The sequence below is a fragment of the Ictidomys tridecemlineatus genome, chromosome 3, assembly GCF_052094955.1.
Source record: "Ictidomys tridecemlineatus isolate mIctTri1 chromosome 3, mIctTri1.hap1, whole genome shotgun sequence".
NCBI lineage: Eukaryota > Metazoa > Chordata > Mammalia > Rodentia > Sciuridae > Ictidomys > Ictidomys tridecemlineatus.
In genome coordinates, this window is record NC_135479.1 from 75,557,374 (window position 1) to 75,575,533 (window position 18,160).

Consider the following 18,160-nt stretch of genomic DNA (forward strand, 5'->3'; position numbering starts at 1 on the left):
AGCCTCAGCAAAAACAAGGTATTAAGCAACTTAGTGAGACCCTGTCTCTCAATAAAATACAAAATAGGGCTGGGGTCGTGGCTCAGTGGTTGAGTGCCCCTCAATTCAATTCCCAGTAAAAAAAAAAAAGTCCTTGAATGACCCAAAGATTAGCAATTTGGTCATCAGTTATTTGTTGTGCTTGTTTTGAGTTCCCTTTAGGGACAGATCTTGGTTTACCCATTCATGTTCTTACTTATGGCTTTTGGGCTTTTCCCAAGTTACAGAATGTGGACAAAGCTGCAGTGATCTCATTTTGCTATAGTCTCTCTGTGCCCTTTAGAAGGCACATGCCCAGGAATGAAATGGCTGGGTTGGTGGCTAAAAGATGTTCCTGCTTTAGAAATCTATGCCAGTTTTTCCAGGTGTAAATTTATATTCCGAGAGCCAGAAAAAAATTATTTTTTATTTTACATGGAAATCTTTCCCTGTCCTCCCCACTTCATCATTCCCCATTCCTTACCCCCCACCGTGCTTGGACCAGACCATGTCGGGATCAGGCCATGCCCGGATCAGGCCATGCCCAGCCGTGAGGGAGGCAGGCAGAAGCTCAGACTCAGGCTGAGAAAATCTCAAGCACTTTTATGCATACAGTCAACAAGTGATCCTGGTTTCCAGGACCAGAAAGAACCTGGCCACATTAGATTGTGGCTCTAAACAAGAGGCTGCAACCAGGAGCAGGCACTTGCTGATGGAAATGGTAAGCTGGTAGTGTCAGCTCTACGTGACAGAACAGGGCAAGGTGGAAAAGGAAGTGCACAATCTCTGTCACTCTACCATTCATCTGCTTTCTGCCCAGGGCTCATCCTGGAAGAGGGGCCATCCCTCTAAACACTGCTGGCCAATCTTCTAGTTGAAGGCATGTCTGGCCACTCCTCAGATTCACTGTTCTCATTGCCACAGGAAGGTATCCAACTTGGCCTGAGAGGAAGGGTTTATAGTCCTCACCCTCACTCTCTGCTTAGCCTTCGTCTTGGGCTTAACAGGCAGTGGGCGAATCATGGCTGTGTTAGTCTGGAGGAGATGTCAAGGAAGAGGCCTGGAAAAGGGACTGGAATGCAGGCAGGAAAAGCTCAGATCTGATGGCAGGCAGTCCTGCTACACTGAGCAAGGCTCAGCTTTGTACACTTGAAGCGACAGACACTGGTAGTCTCGGGGTACAGGTGAGACATAGTATGAGCTCTATAGCTTAGCATAGCCCATTGCTACAGAACAAGGATACAGGCTGTATGAATTTTGTCCGGCCTCCAAGGCCATCAAAACCTGTTCTTACCTAGGGGAGAAAGAAGAGATGAGTAGGATATTCTAATGGGCTAAGAGGCTGGCTAAACCTTGCCCCAACCCTAAGGCAACTGGTACCAACCACTTCAAACTTACCACATCTGTGCTGCGACAGGACTCTGCTATGGCCCTCTTTGGCTGTTTCTGGCCCAGAACAGCATTCCGGATAAAGACAGGGAAGGCACCAGCCAGGTCCTCATCTGGCTCTCTTGCACAGTGCTGGCCACCCAAAGAGAGCTGGGACTTCTGCAGGGGAAACCCCAGAGCCAGATTTAAAGAGCCAGATGGCAGCAAAGGAGGGAGGGTAGTGGTGGTAGATAAGATTGAGATCCTCTGACACCTCAACAGGAGGCAGAGAGGATAATGAGTAGGGTCCCAATGATGACTCTGAAGTGTTTCAGTGCTAGGCCAGGAGAGAAAGCTCTGATAAGACTGTTTTTCCAGAAGTCCAGCTTGTATACCCATCCCTGGTAAGTAGTGAATCCCATACTTCGTTTGGGAAGCCCTTACCTGCTTGGGAACTCTGGGCATCTTCTTGAGAATGTCCTGAACAGGAGAGCTACAAGAGTGAGACATGAAGGCAGGGGGCAGGTTAGCAAAACATGAGGACCAAGTTTAGCATATGCCCCTAAAAGGTTACCATGTAGCACAGCTGCTGTTAGGCTGTGTTCTGGGTGAGGTACCTCAGTGGTCTCCACCCCAAGTGCAGGTCTATGAACAACTGAACAGACAAAAGAGGCAGAGTCAAGGTAGATTGGACCTGTCCCAATATTGTGAATTCATTCCAATGTTTCCCAAGACCTTACCATATTCCAAGCTCTACACGAAGCTGTGGAGCCCAACCAATTCACCACTCAGGGAGGAAGTCTAGTCATACCCTTATATAGGCAGAAAGCTTGTAATCAGGCCTATTCCTATCTTCCCAGAGATGGGGGCATTACTTCCATGAGACCCTTCACAAGTTAGCCTTTCAGAAAAACCTTCAGTAAGATAGCCCATGAAGTTCTTTCAGAAGAGATTCCCTAAAGAATCTGTGCAGAAAGAGTCTGGGGCAGAATAGAACATGGCTTCACACAGCTCTTCATGCCTGCCCCTCTAGACTACTCTCTTGGGGCATGGGGTCCTGGACCTCATAGTTTTAGATGGTCTCATCTCAAGCCTTAAATGCACACAATGGAAGAGGAAGTTGAGAATCTTTTGCTCAAGAGTCTGGTAGGCAGGCATTGGGAGTTATTGGGAGCACTCACCCCAACTCCACCAGTCCAGACCTGCCTTTCTGGGACCCCTGCATCCTCTCTAATTCATATTCCAATACTTTACCTTGAAGGATGATGATAAGGATTAACAAGATGAGCAAGAAAAGGGCTTTGCACAGTGAGTGTTCAGGCCAAGGAAGAAAAGGTGGCTGGAACCAAAGCCATAGCAAAGCCTAGGCAGCCCCACTGTGCTATCAGCCATTCAGAGCTATCAGGGAAAGATCTGAAGAGATGTCTCAGTTCTTTCTCCAAGTCATGTACACTGCCAGGGACTACCACTCACTGTGCCTTTTCAAGGCATAGCCTTTTGGAGTGGCCATGCTGGGAGTTGGAGGGCTGGGTTTGGGGGGTATCCACATTGAAGGAAGCATCAAGGTCAACATCATCACCGAATGATGGCCGGCGGAGCTTCAGGTTTAGCATCTCCACAGGAGCTGGGCTGAAAGCAGAGATAATCTAATTACTTGGGACCACAGTAACAGCCCAGAGGACCACAGCCCCTTAAGCATCAGACAATTCAAATCCAAAGGCCTGGAACCCACTCCTGACTCAGGATTACCCCCAAGCCCTAAACTCTACAGAACAAACAACTTGGCTCAGTCCTTCACATAGCCTTGGGACTGGTGAAGGTATGGAAGACAGAAGCAGGCAAAACCCAAATGAATAAACAGTCCATTGCCCTTTTACTATGCAGCCTCAGAATGCAGTGCAAGAAGCCAGTCTGACTGATGTAGAGGGCAATGCTTCCCAGTTCCCGACGATGTTGCTATTTATCACAGCAAATGGTACCCTAGGAGGCTGGCACTTCCAGACCTTAAATATTATGCAGGCATGAAAGTACTTCTAGAAAGTACTTTTAATAAATGGGAAAACATATGTTAAGTTTAAAAAGCAATACCAAATTCTATGTTTAGTGCAACGCAATCACGTGATTTGGCACACATATCTACCCTACCACCACCTTGAACAGAAAAAAGATGGGAAGGAAATGTACCACAAATCAACAGTAACTGCCTCTGTGATAACTTCATATTTTCTTTTTTTTTCTATTCTTTTTTTAAAAATTGATTTTATTTTTTTAAATACACAACAGTGGAATGCATTATAATTTGAATTTTCAATTTATATAACTTTACCTTTTTTTTTTTTTTAAAGAGAGAGTGAGAGAATTTTTTTTTTTTTAATATTTTATTTTTTAGTTCTCGGCAGACACAACATCTTTGTTGGTATGTGGTGCTGAGGATCGAACCTGGGCTGCACGCATGCCAGGCAAGTGCGCTACCGCTTGAGCCACATCCCCAGCCCATAACTTTACCTTTATAATTGGTGTGGTAGTAGTGGGATTTCTCTTAGAAAACTACAGCCAATATATTTTCCTAGCCCATCCAGATCTGGCAGGGCTCTCCAGCTCCTATAATCTGAGGAGAACCCTGGGGAATGGCAAGGGCAACTCTAAGGGTTCAAGAACTGTTCAGGGCTGTATCACAGTCCCAATTCCACTGGGTGTGCAGATCAGAGGAAAGGGAGCTACTTCCACAGATGTGAATGGGGAAGCAATCTGAGAAGCCAGGACAAACTTCCTTTCCCTGGCCAGCCCTCTGGAAGCTCTACTCTCCTGTTTGCATGCAAGTGGAAATGAAGGTGGCACAAACCCACCTGAAACCAACTCCACACTAGTTGCTTTATTTCCCGCTCCAGGAACCACAGAATAAAGCAACAACCAGGACCATTCATGCCCACTATGCAGTAGCTGTTGTTCTGCTACTATTTACTAACCTAGTAAGGGTTAGGAAAGGTGAACTCAAGAGGCAGATCTAGTCTGGTGAGGTGCAGATATTTTGCTCTCTAGGTGGATCTAGGTGGATCAAGATCTTATTGTCATCTGCCCAGGATGCTCATTGGTGCTCAAGGCACATGTTCAGCCTAGTCTTAAGCTAAGCCAGTTTTCTTCACTTGCACCTCCTGGCCATCCATTGCACTAAACACAAGACTCAGGAGGTTCCTGGTATCTCCTCTACACGTATATCTGGCTCATAGGGACAGAGTGCTTGCTCTTTCTGCCAGGGGTCTACTTTCTTTCCTTCCCATCTCTGTCTTATGAGGAAAAATCTGGGGCTCAGTAGCCCCTCCTTTACTAGCTGAGGCCCTGGTATGAGGCCCTCCTGGGTGATACCATCACTCACTGGGACATTCACCCATGGCCAACTTATACAGCTTCATGCAACAGAACTTAAGAAATACGTAGGATACTTGCAGCCCCTTTTCCAAATCATAGCCAAGGCCCTGGGAAGATCTATTACCTGTGTGGTACAGGGTCAGTTAATATCTCCTCCATAAACTCATGGCTCCTGATAGTCCTACACTATATGAAAACCTCCCTAGCTCTCTCTAGCCTAGAGGTCAGGAGCCTTTTAGGTCCATGAGAGGTCTTCTTAACATCCTCTCTGTAGCTGGAGAGGTAGCTACCTCCTAAGGACATCCTAAAATGACAGGAGCAAAGGATAGCCCTACTACAACAAATGGAATGGGCAACCATCATTAGCACCTAGAGACTTCCATAAAATTCTGGGAGACTGTGCATGGTCAAGAGGATAGGAGAATGACATAACAGCCAGAATTCACAAGGAGGGGGCTATGAAGCATTAAGCAGGCCTGAAAACTGGGGCATTAATAGATGGTATAAGCTTGGTCCCACTGGCAGAACACTAGGCAGCCAGGCAGCTAACTTGAGTCAATAAATGAAAGATGCTTTCCCCAAGACCCTAAACAAACATCCATGAACATCCATCCCCGGTAACCTAGGTCAGTCAATACTGACCTAACAGTAAAGCCTTGTGCATCTTGGATTCAACTAAGACTCACCATGATGCTGGCTCATGGCATACTCCACCCCCCTCCAAACTCCCACCTAGGCTGGGCTCTCAGGAATTCTTTCTATTACTTCCTAATCAGAGGGCCAGAGGCAGCCAAGGACTACTGAGCATAGGAGGAAAGCCCAAAAGAAAGGCCATGATGTACAAACACCGACTCTGAGATAAACAGCAAATGTGAAAGCATAAAACAAAAATAGCACATATTACAAAAGATGTACTCAGCAAGAAAGAATGCTTGCAAATTTAAAATAGAATTATCTATTCAACCTAAAAAAGGAAGGAGATTCTAATATATGCTACAGTAGGATGAAGCCTGAAGACATGTTGAGTGAAATAAGCCAGCCACAAAAGGATATTACATGATTCCACTTATGTGAGGTTGAATTGATAGAGTAAAATGGCAGTTGCAGAAGCTGATAGAGACAAATGGGGAATTTGTTTAATGAGTACAATATATCAATTTGGGAAGTTGAAAAAGTTCTGGAGATAGATGGTAGTAATGGCTGTATAGCAATGGTGAATGTACTTAATGCCACAGAATCACACTTAATAACAGTTTATAGGTAAATTTTATATTATGTATACTTTATAATAAAAATATTGGTAAAGATTGAACATGGTGGTATACCCCTGTAATCCCAGTTACTTGGGGGACAAAGGCAGAAAGACTATAACTTTGAGGCCAGTTAATTAGCAAGACCCTTTTTCAAAATAAATAATAATAAAAAAAAGGACTGAAGAGTATAGCTTAATGCTATAGTGCACTAACTTTAATCCCTACTACCACCAAAACAAACAAACATACAAACAAAAACAAAAAAAAAAAAAACAACCCTGTAACATAAAGCTGATTTGCAAAGCCCCAGAGAAATCTGGCACCCTGGGCTGGGGCTCAGTGGCAGAGCACTTGCCTTCCATGTGTGAGGCACTGGGTTCGATCCTCAGCACCACATAAAAATATATAAAGATATTGTGTCTATATAAAACTGAAAAAAAAAAAGAAACCTGGCACCCTTGCCACCAACCTCTCTCCTCCAAGCATACCCAGCTCAGTCATGCCTCAGGCCTTTACCCTTGCCATCCTCTGTGCCTAAATTACTCTTGCTTCAAAAGGCTGGATAAGAATGTGTCTATACATTGCCATATATTATAAAACTTTAGACTTCTTCCAGAGCAACAGCATCATGTCAGCTGTCAAGGGGAGAAGGCAAAGGCAGGGCCTTTGAGGTCCCTTATAGTTATGAGGGTTTTTAGCATTAGAACAAAAAGAAAATAGGACAAAGCTGCTACTGAGGGGTCAACTACTACTTGTGAGAGCTTGGGGCCCTAGGAGGGGACCCTGGATTTAGAGTAGATTGTGCCAAGTTAAAAGAAGGGCTAATGCTAAAAGCAACCGACCTGCTTCCACCCCGCCCCCAACTTTTTTTTTTTTTTTTGTGGTGCTGGATACAATGCGTTGTGCATGCAAGGCAAGCCCTACCAACTAAGCTATATCTCTAGCCCATTCCCTAATTTTTATGCCTAGAAAAATACTGGAGAAAATAGAAAATTAAGTCATTCTGCATGCAGCCTGATGGAAAGCCCAGCCCAGCTTTGTACAGATTTAGGCCTGGCAAATGGAGTGTCAGGTGGATTTGAAAGGCAAGGGAGAGGCCAGGGTTATGGATCAGTGGTAGAACGCTTGCCTAGCATGCATGAGGCACTGAGTTCAATCCCTGGCACCACATAAAAGTTAAAAAAAAAAAAAAAGAAAGAAAGGCAAGGGAGAAAAGAACTGTCTATGAAGCTTACTCAGAGTAAGGGAGATTCATCTCTATTTGGGAGCTCCAGACTAGATTCTGCTTATGTAGTGTGGAGCTGATAGCTTTTGGACTTAAACCATCAAAACTCCCAGCTCATCTATTCCATAGGAACACAAGCTCCAAGAAGACAGAGAAGGTTTTAGAAGGCACTCAGTAAGGATCTGTTACAGGAGTCCAGGCCTCATAGCAGCTTGGGGTGGTAAACAAAGTATAAAAAAGCAGGTATACAAAGTCCCTAAGTATCTAGAGGCAGACTGTGCACTTTTCTCTTGTTATGAATGCCAAACACAAAAGGCAAGTGCATGGAAACACCATGAGGCCTATAGAATTGAAGCTAGAGAAGAACTTGCCAGCTGTTAGTGATATACTAGGGGAGGGTTTTATACCCACTGCCTTGAGGTAGCTTTGGTTCCAAAGGTTTATCCATATCACATGGTTTCTGAGACTATTAGTTGAGAGTGTATACTAAACCTGCTAAGCTCCTGATGGGACCCTTGTGTTCTCTGGGGCATCTAAGGACACATGGTCAATGACTGAGGATAAGATAGGAAGAAAAGACCAGAAATAGCCCAGTTTGTCAAAACCAAATCCATGCTGGACCTCATGGCAATTCATGTGCCTATCATACTCCCAACAACCCTTTCTGGGTCCAATCCAAATGGAGGGTGGCAGGTAGGTAAGCAACTTTGGCTCTAGATAGACTAAAATAAGAAAGGGAGAATAAGACTGAAGATTTGAAGTACAAGAACAGAGAAAACTGGCCTGTGCATTCACTCTCCTATGTAGAAGCATATCATGTACTATGGGATGGGGTATGAATGTAAGAAAATTGGTGATGAGGGACACAGATTAAGAAGTGGATTTTGGGGGCTGGGGATGTAGATCAAGCGGTAGAGCACTTGCCTGGCATGCGCTGAGCACTGGGTTCGATCCTCAACACCACATAAAAATATTTAAAAAAAAAATAAGGGTACCAACTGGGACCATACTTAAAAAAAAAAAAAAAAAAGAAGAAGAAGAAGAAGAAGAAGTGGATCTTGAGGGCTGGGATTGTGACTCCCAGCAATCTAGCTCGTCTAGCACATGTGAGGCCCTGGATTCGATCCTCAGCACCACATAAAAATAAATAAATAAAATAAAGGTATTGTTTCCAACTACTTTCAAAAAATAAAAAATGTTTTTTTAAAAAAGTGGATCTTGGTCTACTCAGAGATATGTAGTACACATTGAGTATGACTCTAGCATCTCTGTGGTCCATGGCACCTGGCACAGCATGTGAAGAAGTGCTACCCGGCATAGGAGAGTAAGCTAAGAAAACTAAGGCAGTCTGTTCAGGGCAGCTAACTCATTAGTTGAATGAAGCAAAAGCACAGAGGCAGGAGGGAAAACATGTCCTACTATTGTTGACATTGTGATTTGGCTAAAGCCTAAAGACCCACTGCAGCATAAAGACCCACTAAGATTCATGAGTGTCCCAAGGCACATCTGGGCAGGGTTTGGGCATGCAGCAAGGGGAATTATGTCCAGGATTATTTCAGGGAAAATTCTTTGGGGCTGACATGCTACACAGACAGGAGGAACAACAAGATGGGTCATAAGCTTCACATGGAGAATAGTGCAAAGCAAGGGGTCAGAAAGCACCATACAGGCTAGTAAACAGGCAGGTACTATCAACTGATTGGCAGAGGGAGTATTTCACTAAAGAACAGTGAAAAGTGGCTCAAATAAAACATTGGGTCACTGACAGAAGTCTTCTGTCTGGCTCCCTGGATAGAGCCCTCTTACAGGCAGGAAATAGACCTGAAAATGCTCTCCTATTTCTGTGAAACACTCAGGGGAAACAATGAATGCCCTCTACTGGCAGGGATGCCAATCCCTCTATCTCTTTGCTCCCTCTGCTGGCAGCTTTAAAGCACACGTTCCTGGAACCAGAGGGAGATTATTTCAGAGTGGTTTCAAGTTTGCTTCAGAATTTGGGGCAGACAGACACATGTAGAGAATCAGTCCATAAACAGGGTGCCTCAAGACAGTCAGTGCTCCTGCTCATTCTCTGACTAAGTTCTCTCTGGCATTCCCTGGCCTTTCCTTTTAGAGCACAAAATTTGTCTCAAACTGCTTTCCTACTAAATCTTGGCTGGCTCCCAGGGCAGGAGATCCACAAATTGCAGATCCACACATCCTACCAAAGCCATGAAGAGTGAAGACCCTTCTCAGGGCATTCTCTTAGCTTGTGATCTCTGCACCACCCCAGGGGGTCAACAAACCTCTCTAAAACCAGACGGTTGACAGTCTCACTGGCCACTGGTGGCAGGTTCAAGGTTTCCTGCAACATCATTAGCTTCTTTTTCAGGCTCTTGGGAAAGAAAGAGAAGAATGTGAGAGGAGATAAGGCAAAGAATAAGCAGCATACATAAAGGGCATTGGGAATAGGGAAAGGCCTGAAACTCAAAACACCAGGCTTCAGAAACCCTCTCTGGTAAAGTCTCTCTTCTGGTAATTAACAGTCTCAGAGAAGAAGGATTATGAGGAAAGACCCATTGTGCCATTTGACCTCTGCCCAAGAGGCCCAGGGTGTATACCCTGACTCACTGCCTGATCCAGGAGGATGCAGGGAGCTCAGAACTATCACCACTGACTGATGTACAGGTTCTTGGGAAGAAAAAAGTCTAGCCTTGCTCTTTTTTTTTTTTTTTTGTAATTTGTTCTAATTAGTTATACATTTAAATTTTTTTTAAAAAAAAACATATATTTAATTTTATGAGGTGATGAGGATAGAACCCAGTGCCTCACATGTGTGAGGTAAGTGCTCTACCGTGAGCCACAACCCCAGCCCCTTAATTTTTTTTTGCAGTTGTAGATGGACAGAATGCCTTTATTTTATTTATTTTTATGTTGTGCTAAGGATTGAACCCAGTGCCTCACACATGCTGAGCAACCACTCTGCCATTGAGCTACAGCCCCAGCCCAGTAGAATGCATTTTGACACATCACACATAAATGGAGTATAACTTCTCATTCTTCTGGTTGTGCATGATATACAATTTTATGAGTTGTGTAATTATATATGCACATAGGGTAATAATATCTGATTCAGTCTACTATCTTTCCTACTCCCATATCTCCTTCCCACCCTTCTCTCCCCTCCCAACCTTGCTCTTGAAGGACACATAAACCATCCCTCATTCTCAATAGGCCAGGAATGTCCCACCGTGATTTCCTTTTCAGCATTCTGTAAGTCCTTTTGGGCTGCTCTCAGCTCCAACTTGGCCTGATCCAATTCAGAGTAGACTGTCTGCAACTACAAGAAGGTATAGGGAGTAAAGGACAAGCCAAGTGGAGGCGATATGCCTTGCCCCCCACCTGTCATAGTTAGGGTCGCTTAGGGTCCAGAAGAAACTGGAGATATGGGAGGAGACCCCAGATATCTGTCTGGTGATGCATGTGTGGAGTTGCCTAGCAGCAAAGGCTGCTCTCTACACAGTGCATTCTGTGGAAAGCAGCAGTCCCAGGAGCCCTTCCACTCTAGGTCTGAGTGTAAAAAAACAGGTCTCTGAAGCTATCACATTTGGGGTTTGTACACAAAGCCACAGAAAGTCAGTGCCCAGTCTCTTGAAGCCATTCACCAGCCTCATGGAGTTAGCCATGCTGTCAGGCCAGATAGCCTGGCTCAGGAGTCTTGAGCAAGCATAAACAAGCAAAAAAAGAGTTCCTTGCACTCTGCTCAGTTACCTTGCTTTTGGAGGAGACCAAGTCCTTCCTCAGCTTGTCAGCCAACTCCCCCGAGGCCTTCCGAGCTTCTTTTAGATTCTCATACTCTCTGTGAAGTGATGATGGAAAGAGATACCAGAATGAACACTCTGCTACTTAAAAGAGTCACAGCACCAACCTAACACAAGTCCTTACCCAACCCCTCAGTTCATTCTCATTCTTCCTCTGACACCAGAGTCCAGCAGGGGCCAGGTGGCCCTGTGGAGAGTCCTGCACAAAATGCAAGGAGTCTGGTGACACTGTTCCCTGTCTGGCCTGAAGGTATTTGTAACTTGAGAGGGTTGCAGGGAGCTCTGGCCTCACTAGGGGGCCCTCTATACCACTTGGTCCCTACAGAAGGAATTTTGTTTTTGTGCCTGTTAGCCAAGCTCCCTCCCTCCCATCAACCTCATACCACCATCGTGAAGAACAGGGGCAAAGTTTCTGATCCAAGACACTCGGGGTCAGTAATAGTACTGATGGGAAACAGACTGCAGATATCACCAGAGGGCGTACAGCTCAGAGAGCTAATGTCAACTCCTTAAAAACAACACTAAAGCCAGGCATGGTGGCCCACACCTGTAATCTTAGCAGTTTGGGAGGCTGAGGGTTAAGTCCCACTGGGTTCAATCCTCAGTATCAAAAAACAAACAAACATCACTTAAAATTCATACTCTTCTCAATGATTCTCTGAGGTATGACTATCACTATCTTCACGTAGAAAGGTGAGGGTTCAAGAAGCCAAGAAACTGGCTCCAGGCAACTCAGCTGGTGACAGGTAGAGTCAAGGTTCAAACCAAGGCAGGATGGCCCCAGAGCTTGCCACTTAACTCCATCTGCTTTACAAGAGACAGGCAGCAGAGGCATGGCTGGGGACCCATGGCCTAGCTCCTGAGCTCACTGAAAGGGGCCAAAGTACGCACTTCTTGAGAGACACACAATACACAGCCAGTTGCTCCACCGCTGATTGTCCCACACCCATGTCTCGAATCATTTCCTCCACTTCAGGCCGCTGACTCTGGAGAAGGTTCTCAATCCTGAAAAACACACACAGCCCACAGCATTGGAAATCTGGAGGCTGATGCTTAGTCTGCCTTCCTAGGCTGCTGTTGCTATGGCAATAGCCTGGGCTGCTAGGATGCTTTAGCAGGTGGGTGTGCCCAAGGAAAGGCTATATAGCAGAGCTGAGCACAGCTCTAGGGATGCTGCAGAGCAAGAGGTGCTGACAGAAGCCCTCAAGGTCAGGGATTTCCTATAGAGAGGTTACTAAAGGGAAAAATCTGCCAGGTCATCTGGCCATAGGCACAGGACAGGAAGGAGTATGGCAAGTGCTCCTATGGAAATCAGAAGAGTCCACAGAGGCCAAGAAAGATTTGTGTCCATATGTAGCTGACCTGAGCCCTCCATGTCCTATGGGGATTTGAGCCATAGAGGTGACCCAACTTACTCCCTGCTGCAGTCCTAAGAGCTATACTATCTGGAGGCCCTGGGTATAAGGACATATACAGGCGCCAGCTCTAAACTCACTGCTCCATGGTCTTCATCTTGCTCCTAAGTCGGCGGGCTTCCTCCCGTGCTTGTTTAGTCTCATCTTGTTGCTGCTCCAAGAACTTCATCTGCTTCTGAAGAGCAATCAAACCCAAACATGGTGCTTGGGAGCCATGGCTAAAGTCACTGGAGAACTCTGCTCTAAAACTATCTGATCTTATCTTTTGAAAATGCTGATAACCATATGCCCCCAAAATCCCAGAGGTTAAGTGTGTCCCACTCTGGTCTATGCTTTTTCTGCTAAGAGGCCCTAGGCCCACTGTTTCTTCACCTCCATGCCTGGTTCCTCCTGAGGTTTGTCTTATTACAGTCATAATCCAATGTCAGCATATATAGGATAACTGTGGGCAGACAAAATCCTGTGGTCTAGGTCTCATAGTGCATATTGTACAGATAGCTAAAAGAAATTTTGAGCATAAACTCAGGCCTCACCAGCAACATCCAAACCCATGGACTAGAGCATAATAGGACAGCTGAGTCAGCAGCAATTGGCTAGACTGCCCTCAGCATGAGACCGTTCTATCTCTGACCTGGGAGTGCTATGACAAACTTCAGCTCTGCAGCTAGGTGCTAGTTTGTTCCCTCCTACTGGCCGGGCCATGTGATCTAGCCATCCCCCAAGCAGGAATAGAGAAACCAAATATCCTGGGGCCTTGTCTGTTCACAGGGATGGCTCCCATTCCCTTTCAAATGGCATCCAACAAAGACTGCTCCTGCCTACAAGGCCAGAATATCAATTGTGGGTTCAGATCAATCGCCTCATGTCCCTTGGAGAGCAAGAGGCTCACCAACCTAGGCTGATACAAAATTCATCTGGGCCTAGGCTGCTTGCTCTATAGGCTTTGATCTGCCTGGTCAGCTCAGCACAGCTGACTTCAAAGGCCCCTGCTCCTCCCTGGGATGCTGTTTGATCTGGCTCCAGAGAGCAGCCCCATCAAGGACTGGAGTGCTAATGGAAGGTTCTTCAGGCTGGCTCACCAGTGGAGTGTGAGCCACTTTTGGAGACACAGCCTAGCCTCACTGAGGTCTTACTTGAGCCCCTTCTGTGAAGTATTTGGAAGGCTTCACTTCTTCAAATTACCTAGTACAAAATCCATAAGCACACTCATATGACTTTTTTCTTACGGCCTGGATGGGTACAGTATAGGAAGGCCTGGGAAGAAGTGATTTACCTATATTTTATGAATTGAGCAAACCAAGTAATGACTGAGGCAGAACCAGAATATAAGCCCAGGATAATAAGCCTGACTAGAGGTCTATCTTCCCACCAACTCTGCCCACAGAACCTGGGGACCTACTTTGAGTGTAGAGCATAACATCTCAGCCTTGCCTAAGGCCTTTTGCAGAGATTCCACAGTGGTGTTGCGCTCTTCCAGAGTGTCTCGCAGAGTGTCGATAATAACCTGGCTGTCCCGTTTCTCTTTTTCTGGAATAGAAGTGGAGGGTAGAGGCAGAGTCCCATCCATTCATCAGAATGAGAACCTGGGCCCTTAAGCTCCTGTACCTCATCCCTGAGTCAGGTAAGAACAAGGCTCAAACCAAAAAATCGGTTGCCCTTGTCTCTCTCTGGCATGCACCAAATCAGGCAAACTGAGCCCCAGAGCCTTCGTCTAGGAAATAAGCCTTCTTTTTGCTATAACTACTGGGAAGATTTCACTGTTTTCCCATCCCTTGGGTATGGTTAATTTATTATTCCAGAACTCAAGTAGGTTACTGACAAATACAGCATCTGAGCCTTCTCCTAGATATTCTGTCCCATCAGGTAGCCTCCCATTCCCCAGCCTGGGTCCTGGGCTAGAATTCTTAGACGAAGAGAAGAGGCGCACCTGGTCTAGGCAGATAGCTTCATTCACCTCCTTTTCCTCTCCTTTTCTGCCAGTCACAAGAGCTGGCAATACTCTTAACCATATAAAGCAGAGAGAGCCTCTGGTTCTGCCAGAAGGTTTGAGGCCTTCCTTCTAGAGCCCCTCCCTCCAGTATCCAAATCAGGAGCTTTCCAGGGCATCTGTCTCTTGAAAACTCACCTTTCTGGGAAAGCTGGGCTCTGATATTGTCCAGTTCATTCTGAAAAATAATACCCACAATAAACAACAGGAATGCATCACAGCTGGTGTCCAGATGGCCTCCCATATGGCTGTGGGAGCCTCAGGTTCAGACAACGAGGACTGTAGGTCCAGGAAAGCATGGACCCTGGTATACCTCAAGGCCCAAGCTAAGCTAACAATTGAGAGATAAGCATTGCTTAATCTTTGTGTGCCTTTTAAACCATAGCTAAGATGGAAAAAACTAATCCCAGAAGCAGGGCCTCAGAACAGAGAGTTAGAATAGATGCAAAGGAAGTGAAGCTAAGTCCACAGATCAGTCTCAACAGCACAAATTTCCATCACTTCCCTGACCCTGTACTAGCCTCACACTCTGAGTATCAGTTGCACTCACCAGGGACCCAGAACAGGGATGGCCAAAGACCTTGGGCCACCGCTAGTTCTCTCTACCCTGTGTCCTGCCTGCTTCACAGGCTACCTCCTTGAAAGCTCTAAGGTGACTTTGTGTAATACAAACATTTCAGCTGTAGAATCTAAGAGGAATCAGTAAGGCAGGACAGCTTTGCATTGCTAGATTGAGAGGGTCAAGTGAACTCCTCAATGGCTTGCATATGTTCCACAGTAGCAGTACAGAGAGGCTGGGCAGAAGTACATACAGCTCTTATTTGGAAGTCCAAAGAATTCAACACCCTTATGGGCAATCCTAGTTATGGAGGAACCATAATCAGGAAAATCAAGGTTTTACAGGACTTAAATGCTTGGTCAAGGGTCCATAGTTGTAGTTAGATGGAATCCCAGGCAAACCTTCCTTTAGGCAGGACTCTAGGGCCAGAAGCTTCTGGTTGCTGGGTTGGTCAGTGTAAGCTAAAGAGGTGGGAATAGAAATAGGGGGTAGGGAAGAACATGAAGGGTCTTCCTGAGAAGGGACACCAACCCAAGGCTGCTGCACCACTACCCAGGAAGTTTTCTAACCCCTTTCCAAACTACTTAAGGTGTTGCTTCCCTGTTTCATAGAACTGGCTTTGAAATATGGAAAGAAATAAAGCTGCTTTTGTTGTCTTTATCACAGAGGACACCACTTAAAACTGGGAACAATTGAATATACTGGTTCAAAACATAAAAGGTCTACACTCCCAGCACAGTGAGTTCCGAGGACATCATAACACCTGGGGCCCATTTTCAAATGAACTCTGATCTGACAAATATCCAGCAAATTAACTCTCAGAGTCCAGCAATCAAATGTGAAGCTCAATCTGACTTCCTCAGGAGTTTTCTGCCAATCCAGCCTCCTGATATCCTAAGAAAGCTAAATTTTAGATTTTGGGCAGAAACGGTATAAGTATTGGAAGGAACCTGCTTAGCCCCCGCTGTAGTATGTGTTTCCAGTTGGGCTGAAAATCTTGATTCCAGGGGCTTTGCCCTCTATTACTGGTCCAGGGAAGACCCAGGCATCTGACTCTATACCAAGTTCCCTAGGCAATTTTGAGGCACATGCAAAGTAGGAAATAGTGGACCCATACATCTTTCCTGACTGGGAAGTCAAAGAATTTCCTAATCTGTCACTAACTAACCAGTAGCAAGGTGGAAGACAGGAAGGCTACAGGCCCTTCATAAGGTAAGAGAACCTTGGGAGAGTCACTCTATCCTTTGGTCAGAATTGCACTGAAATCCAAAGAGGAGGTCTTCCAATTAAGTGGCCCCATTACTCTTTACAGTATATTTCTCTGATAACCGTGTCTCATCATCATTTACCCTCCGCTCTACTTGCCTCTGCCTAGAAATCTCTACCAGTCTTTCCTCCATAACCCTATCTCTATACTCTAGGAACCTTCCCTGTGTAGGAATAGAAAGTGAACTCCCACAGAAATTGGAGTTCAGTGGAATGAGACACATTCTGGATACCTTTAAGAATTCTGCATCCAAGACACTCTCCTCCTCCTGGGCAAGGTCAAAGAAGAGCTTATTGATAATGGTTCTTTTGCCAACCTGGATGGGAAAACAAGATAGAGTATGACTTTCTTGCTGGGTCATGGGCAAGGAGAAAAGTTTGTACATGAATCCAACTGCCTGCCTAATATGTTATACCAGGTCTGTTTCCAGACCTAACTTTTCAAAGTAAACGTTTTGAATTTTTTTTTTTAAAGAGAGAGTGAGAGAGGAGAGAGAGAGAGAGAGAGAATTTTTTTAATATTTATTTTTTTAGTTCTTGGCGGACACAACATCTTTGTTGGTATGTGGTGCTGAGGATCGAACCTGGGCCGCACGCATGCCAGGCAAACGCGCTACCGCTTGAGCCACATCCCCAGCCCAATGTTTTGAATTTAGAAGACCCCTTCATTCCTGCAGGTACCTCAAGATAAGACTTGTTTGGTTGCTGAAGTCATATCACTACAGACACACACTGAAAGGCCAAGGTTCGTCGTAGGAGATTAAAACGCACACACACAGATAGCAGTGAAAAGATGAAGCACCTTATTGCAAGCTTGTGCTAGCTTATATAGAAAGTGAGAGTCAGTTATCTTAAACCAGGAAGTTCCCGGAGTTAATCATAGTAAAGGGTCAGGTCATCACCTATGGTGCACGCACATCCGCCCTGCATAAGATTCATGGGGGGTACGAACTGTTCACGATCACAGAAGACAGGAGGACCAATTAGAAAATTCTCAAAACAACTTGTTATCTGCCCACTGGCAACTTTCCCTCGGCCATGTTGCATTAGGGGCTCCTTATCTGAAAGGCCTGGGGAGTTCTTAGCTGCCCACTGGCAATTTTCCCTCCACGTGTCTGAAAGGCCCAGGGAGTTCTCAGGGAGACTCCCAACACTCACAATGAGTGCTCAAAAGGCATTCAACTCTAGGTGCTGGAGCATTTTCTAAAGACAGAAAAAGAGGGCTGGGGATGTGGCTTAAGTGGTAGCAGGCTCGCCTGGCATGCATGTGGCCCGGGGTTCGATCCTCAGCACCACATACAAAACAAAGATGTTGTGTCCACCGGAAAAAAAAAATAAATATTAAAAAAAAAAAAAAGACAGAAAAAGAGCCAAATATATCCAGGTGAAGACTGGCTCAGAAAAAAAAAAAAATAGTGTCCAGGAAATATAAAAAAAAAAAAAAAAAAAAGGACCGGGCCAAGTGACAAGTCAACTCCCTGTGGGTGTACAATAGATCCCAGAGCAACGCAAGGGCATACATGAGACTCAACTTGCCCAAACCAGGAGGGTGAAAAAGGGTCATAATTACTATTTGGTTTTAGAGATCTTTCTACATTCTTGCTTCCTGGCAAGAAGACTAGGTCCAGTTGAGGTGGGCCCACCCCCATATTCTCACCTGGATTCGGCATTGTGGGCAAGTCCGACTTGGTGCTGTCTCAAACCACTGAATTAGGCTGGAATGAAAGTAGAACAACAGATCAGTGAGCCCTGGTATGGCTGGGGATAAGGGTCAGGCAGCCACCAGATCAAATCACCCCAATGCGGGCTAGGGATGTGGCTCAAGCAGTAGCGCTCTTGCCTGGCATGCGTGCGACCCAGGTTCGATCCTCAGCACCACATACCAACAACGATGTTGTGTCCA

At 45.5% G+C, this 18,160-nt stretch overlaps 1 protein-coding gene across 1 annotated transcript in view; it reads right to left on the bottom strand.

Moving 5' to 3' along the window:
- Nucleotides 1-425: 425 nt before the first annotated feature.
- The window catches only part of Traip (TRAF interacting protein), a 31,949-nt gene continuing 14,214 nt past the window's right edge, over nt 426-18,160 (bottom strand). Inside the window, exons 2-15 of the mRNA XM_005327058.5 lie at nt 17,915-17,972; nt 16,491-16,574; nt 14,571-14,610; nt 13,845-13,972; nt 12,526-12,620; nt 11,922-12,035; nt 10,981-11,068; nt 10,460-10,549; nt 9,516-9,604; nt 2,860-3,015; nt 1,831-1,879; nt 1,417-1,566; nt 1,262-1,312; nt 426-1,053 (exon numbers count right to left, since the gene is read on the bottom strand). Coding sequence (XP_005327115.1) covers nt 931-1,053; nt 1,262-1,312; nt 1,417-1,566; nt 1,831-1,879; nt 2,860-3,015; nt 9,516-9,604; nt 10,460-10,549; nt 10,981-11,068; nt 11,922-12,035; nt 12,526-12,620; nt 13,845-13,972; nt 14,571-14,610; nt 16,491-16,574; nt 17,915-17,972 — 1,315 coding nt within the window. The 3' untranslated portion in view covers nt 426-930. The remainder of the gene's footprint in view (nt 1,054-1,261; nt 1,313-1,416; nt 1,567-1,830; nt 1,880-2,859; nt 3,016-9,515; nt 9,605-10,459; nt 10,550-10,980; nt 11,069-11,921; nt 12,036-12,525; nt 12,621-13,844; nt 13,973-14,570; nt 14,611-16,490; nt 16,575-17,914; nt 17,973-18,160) is intronic.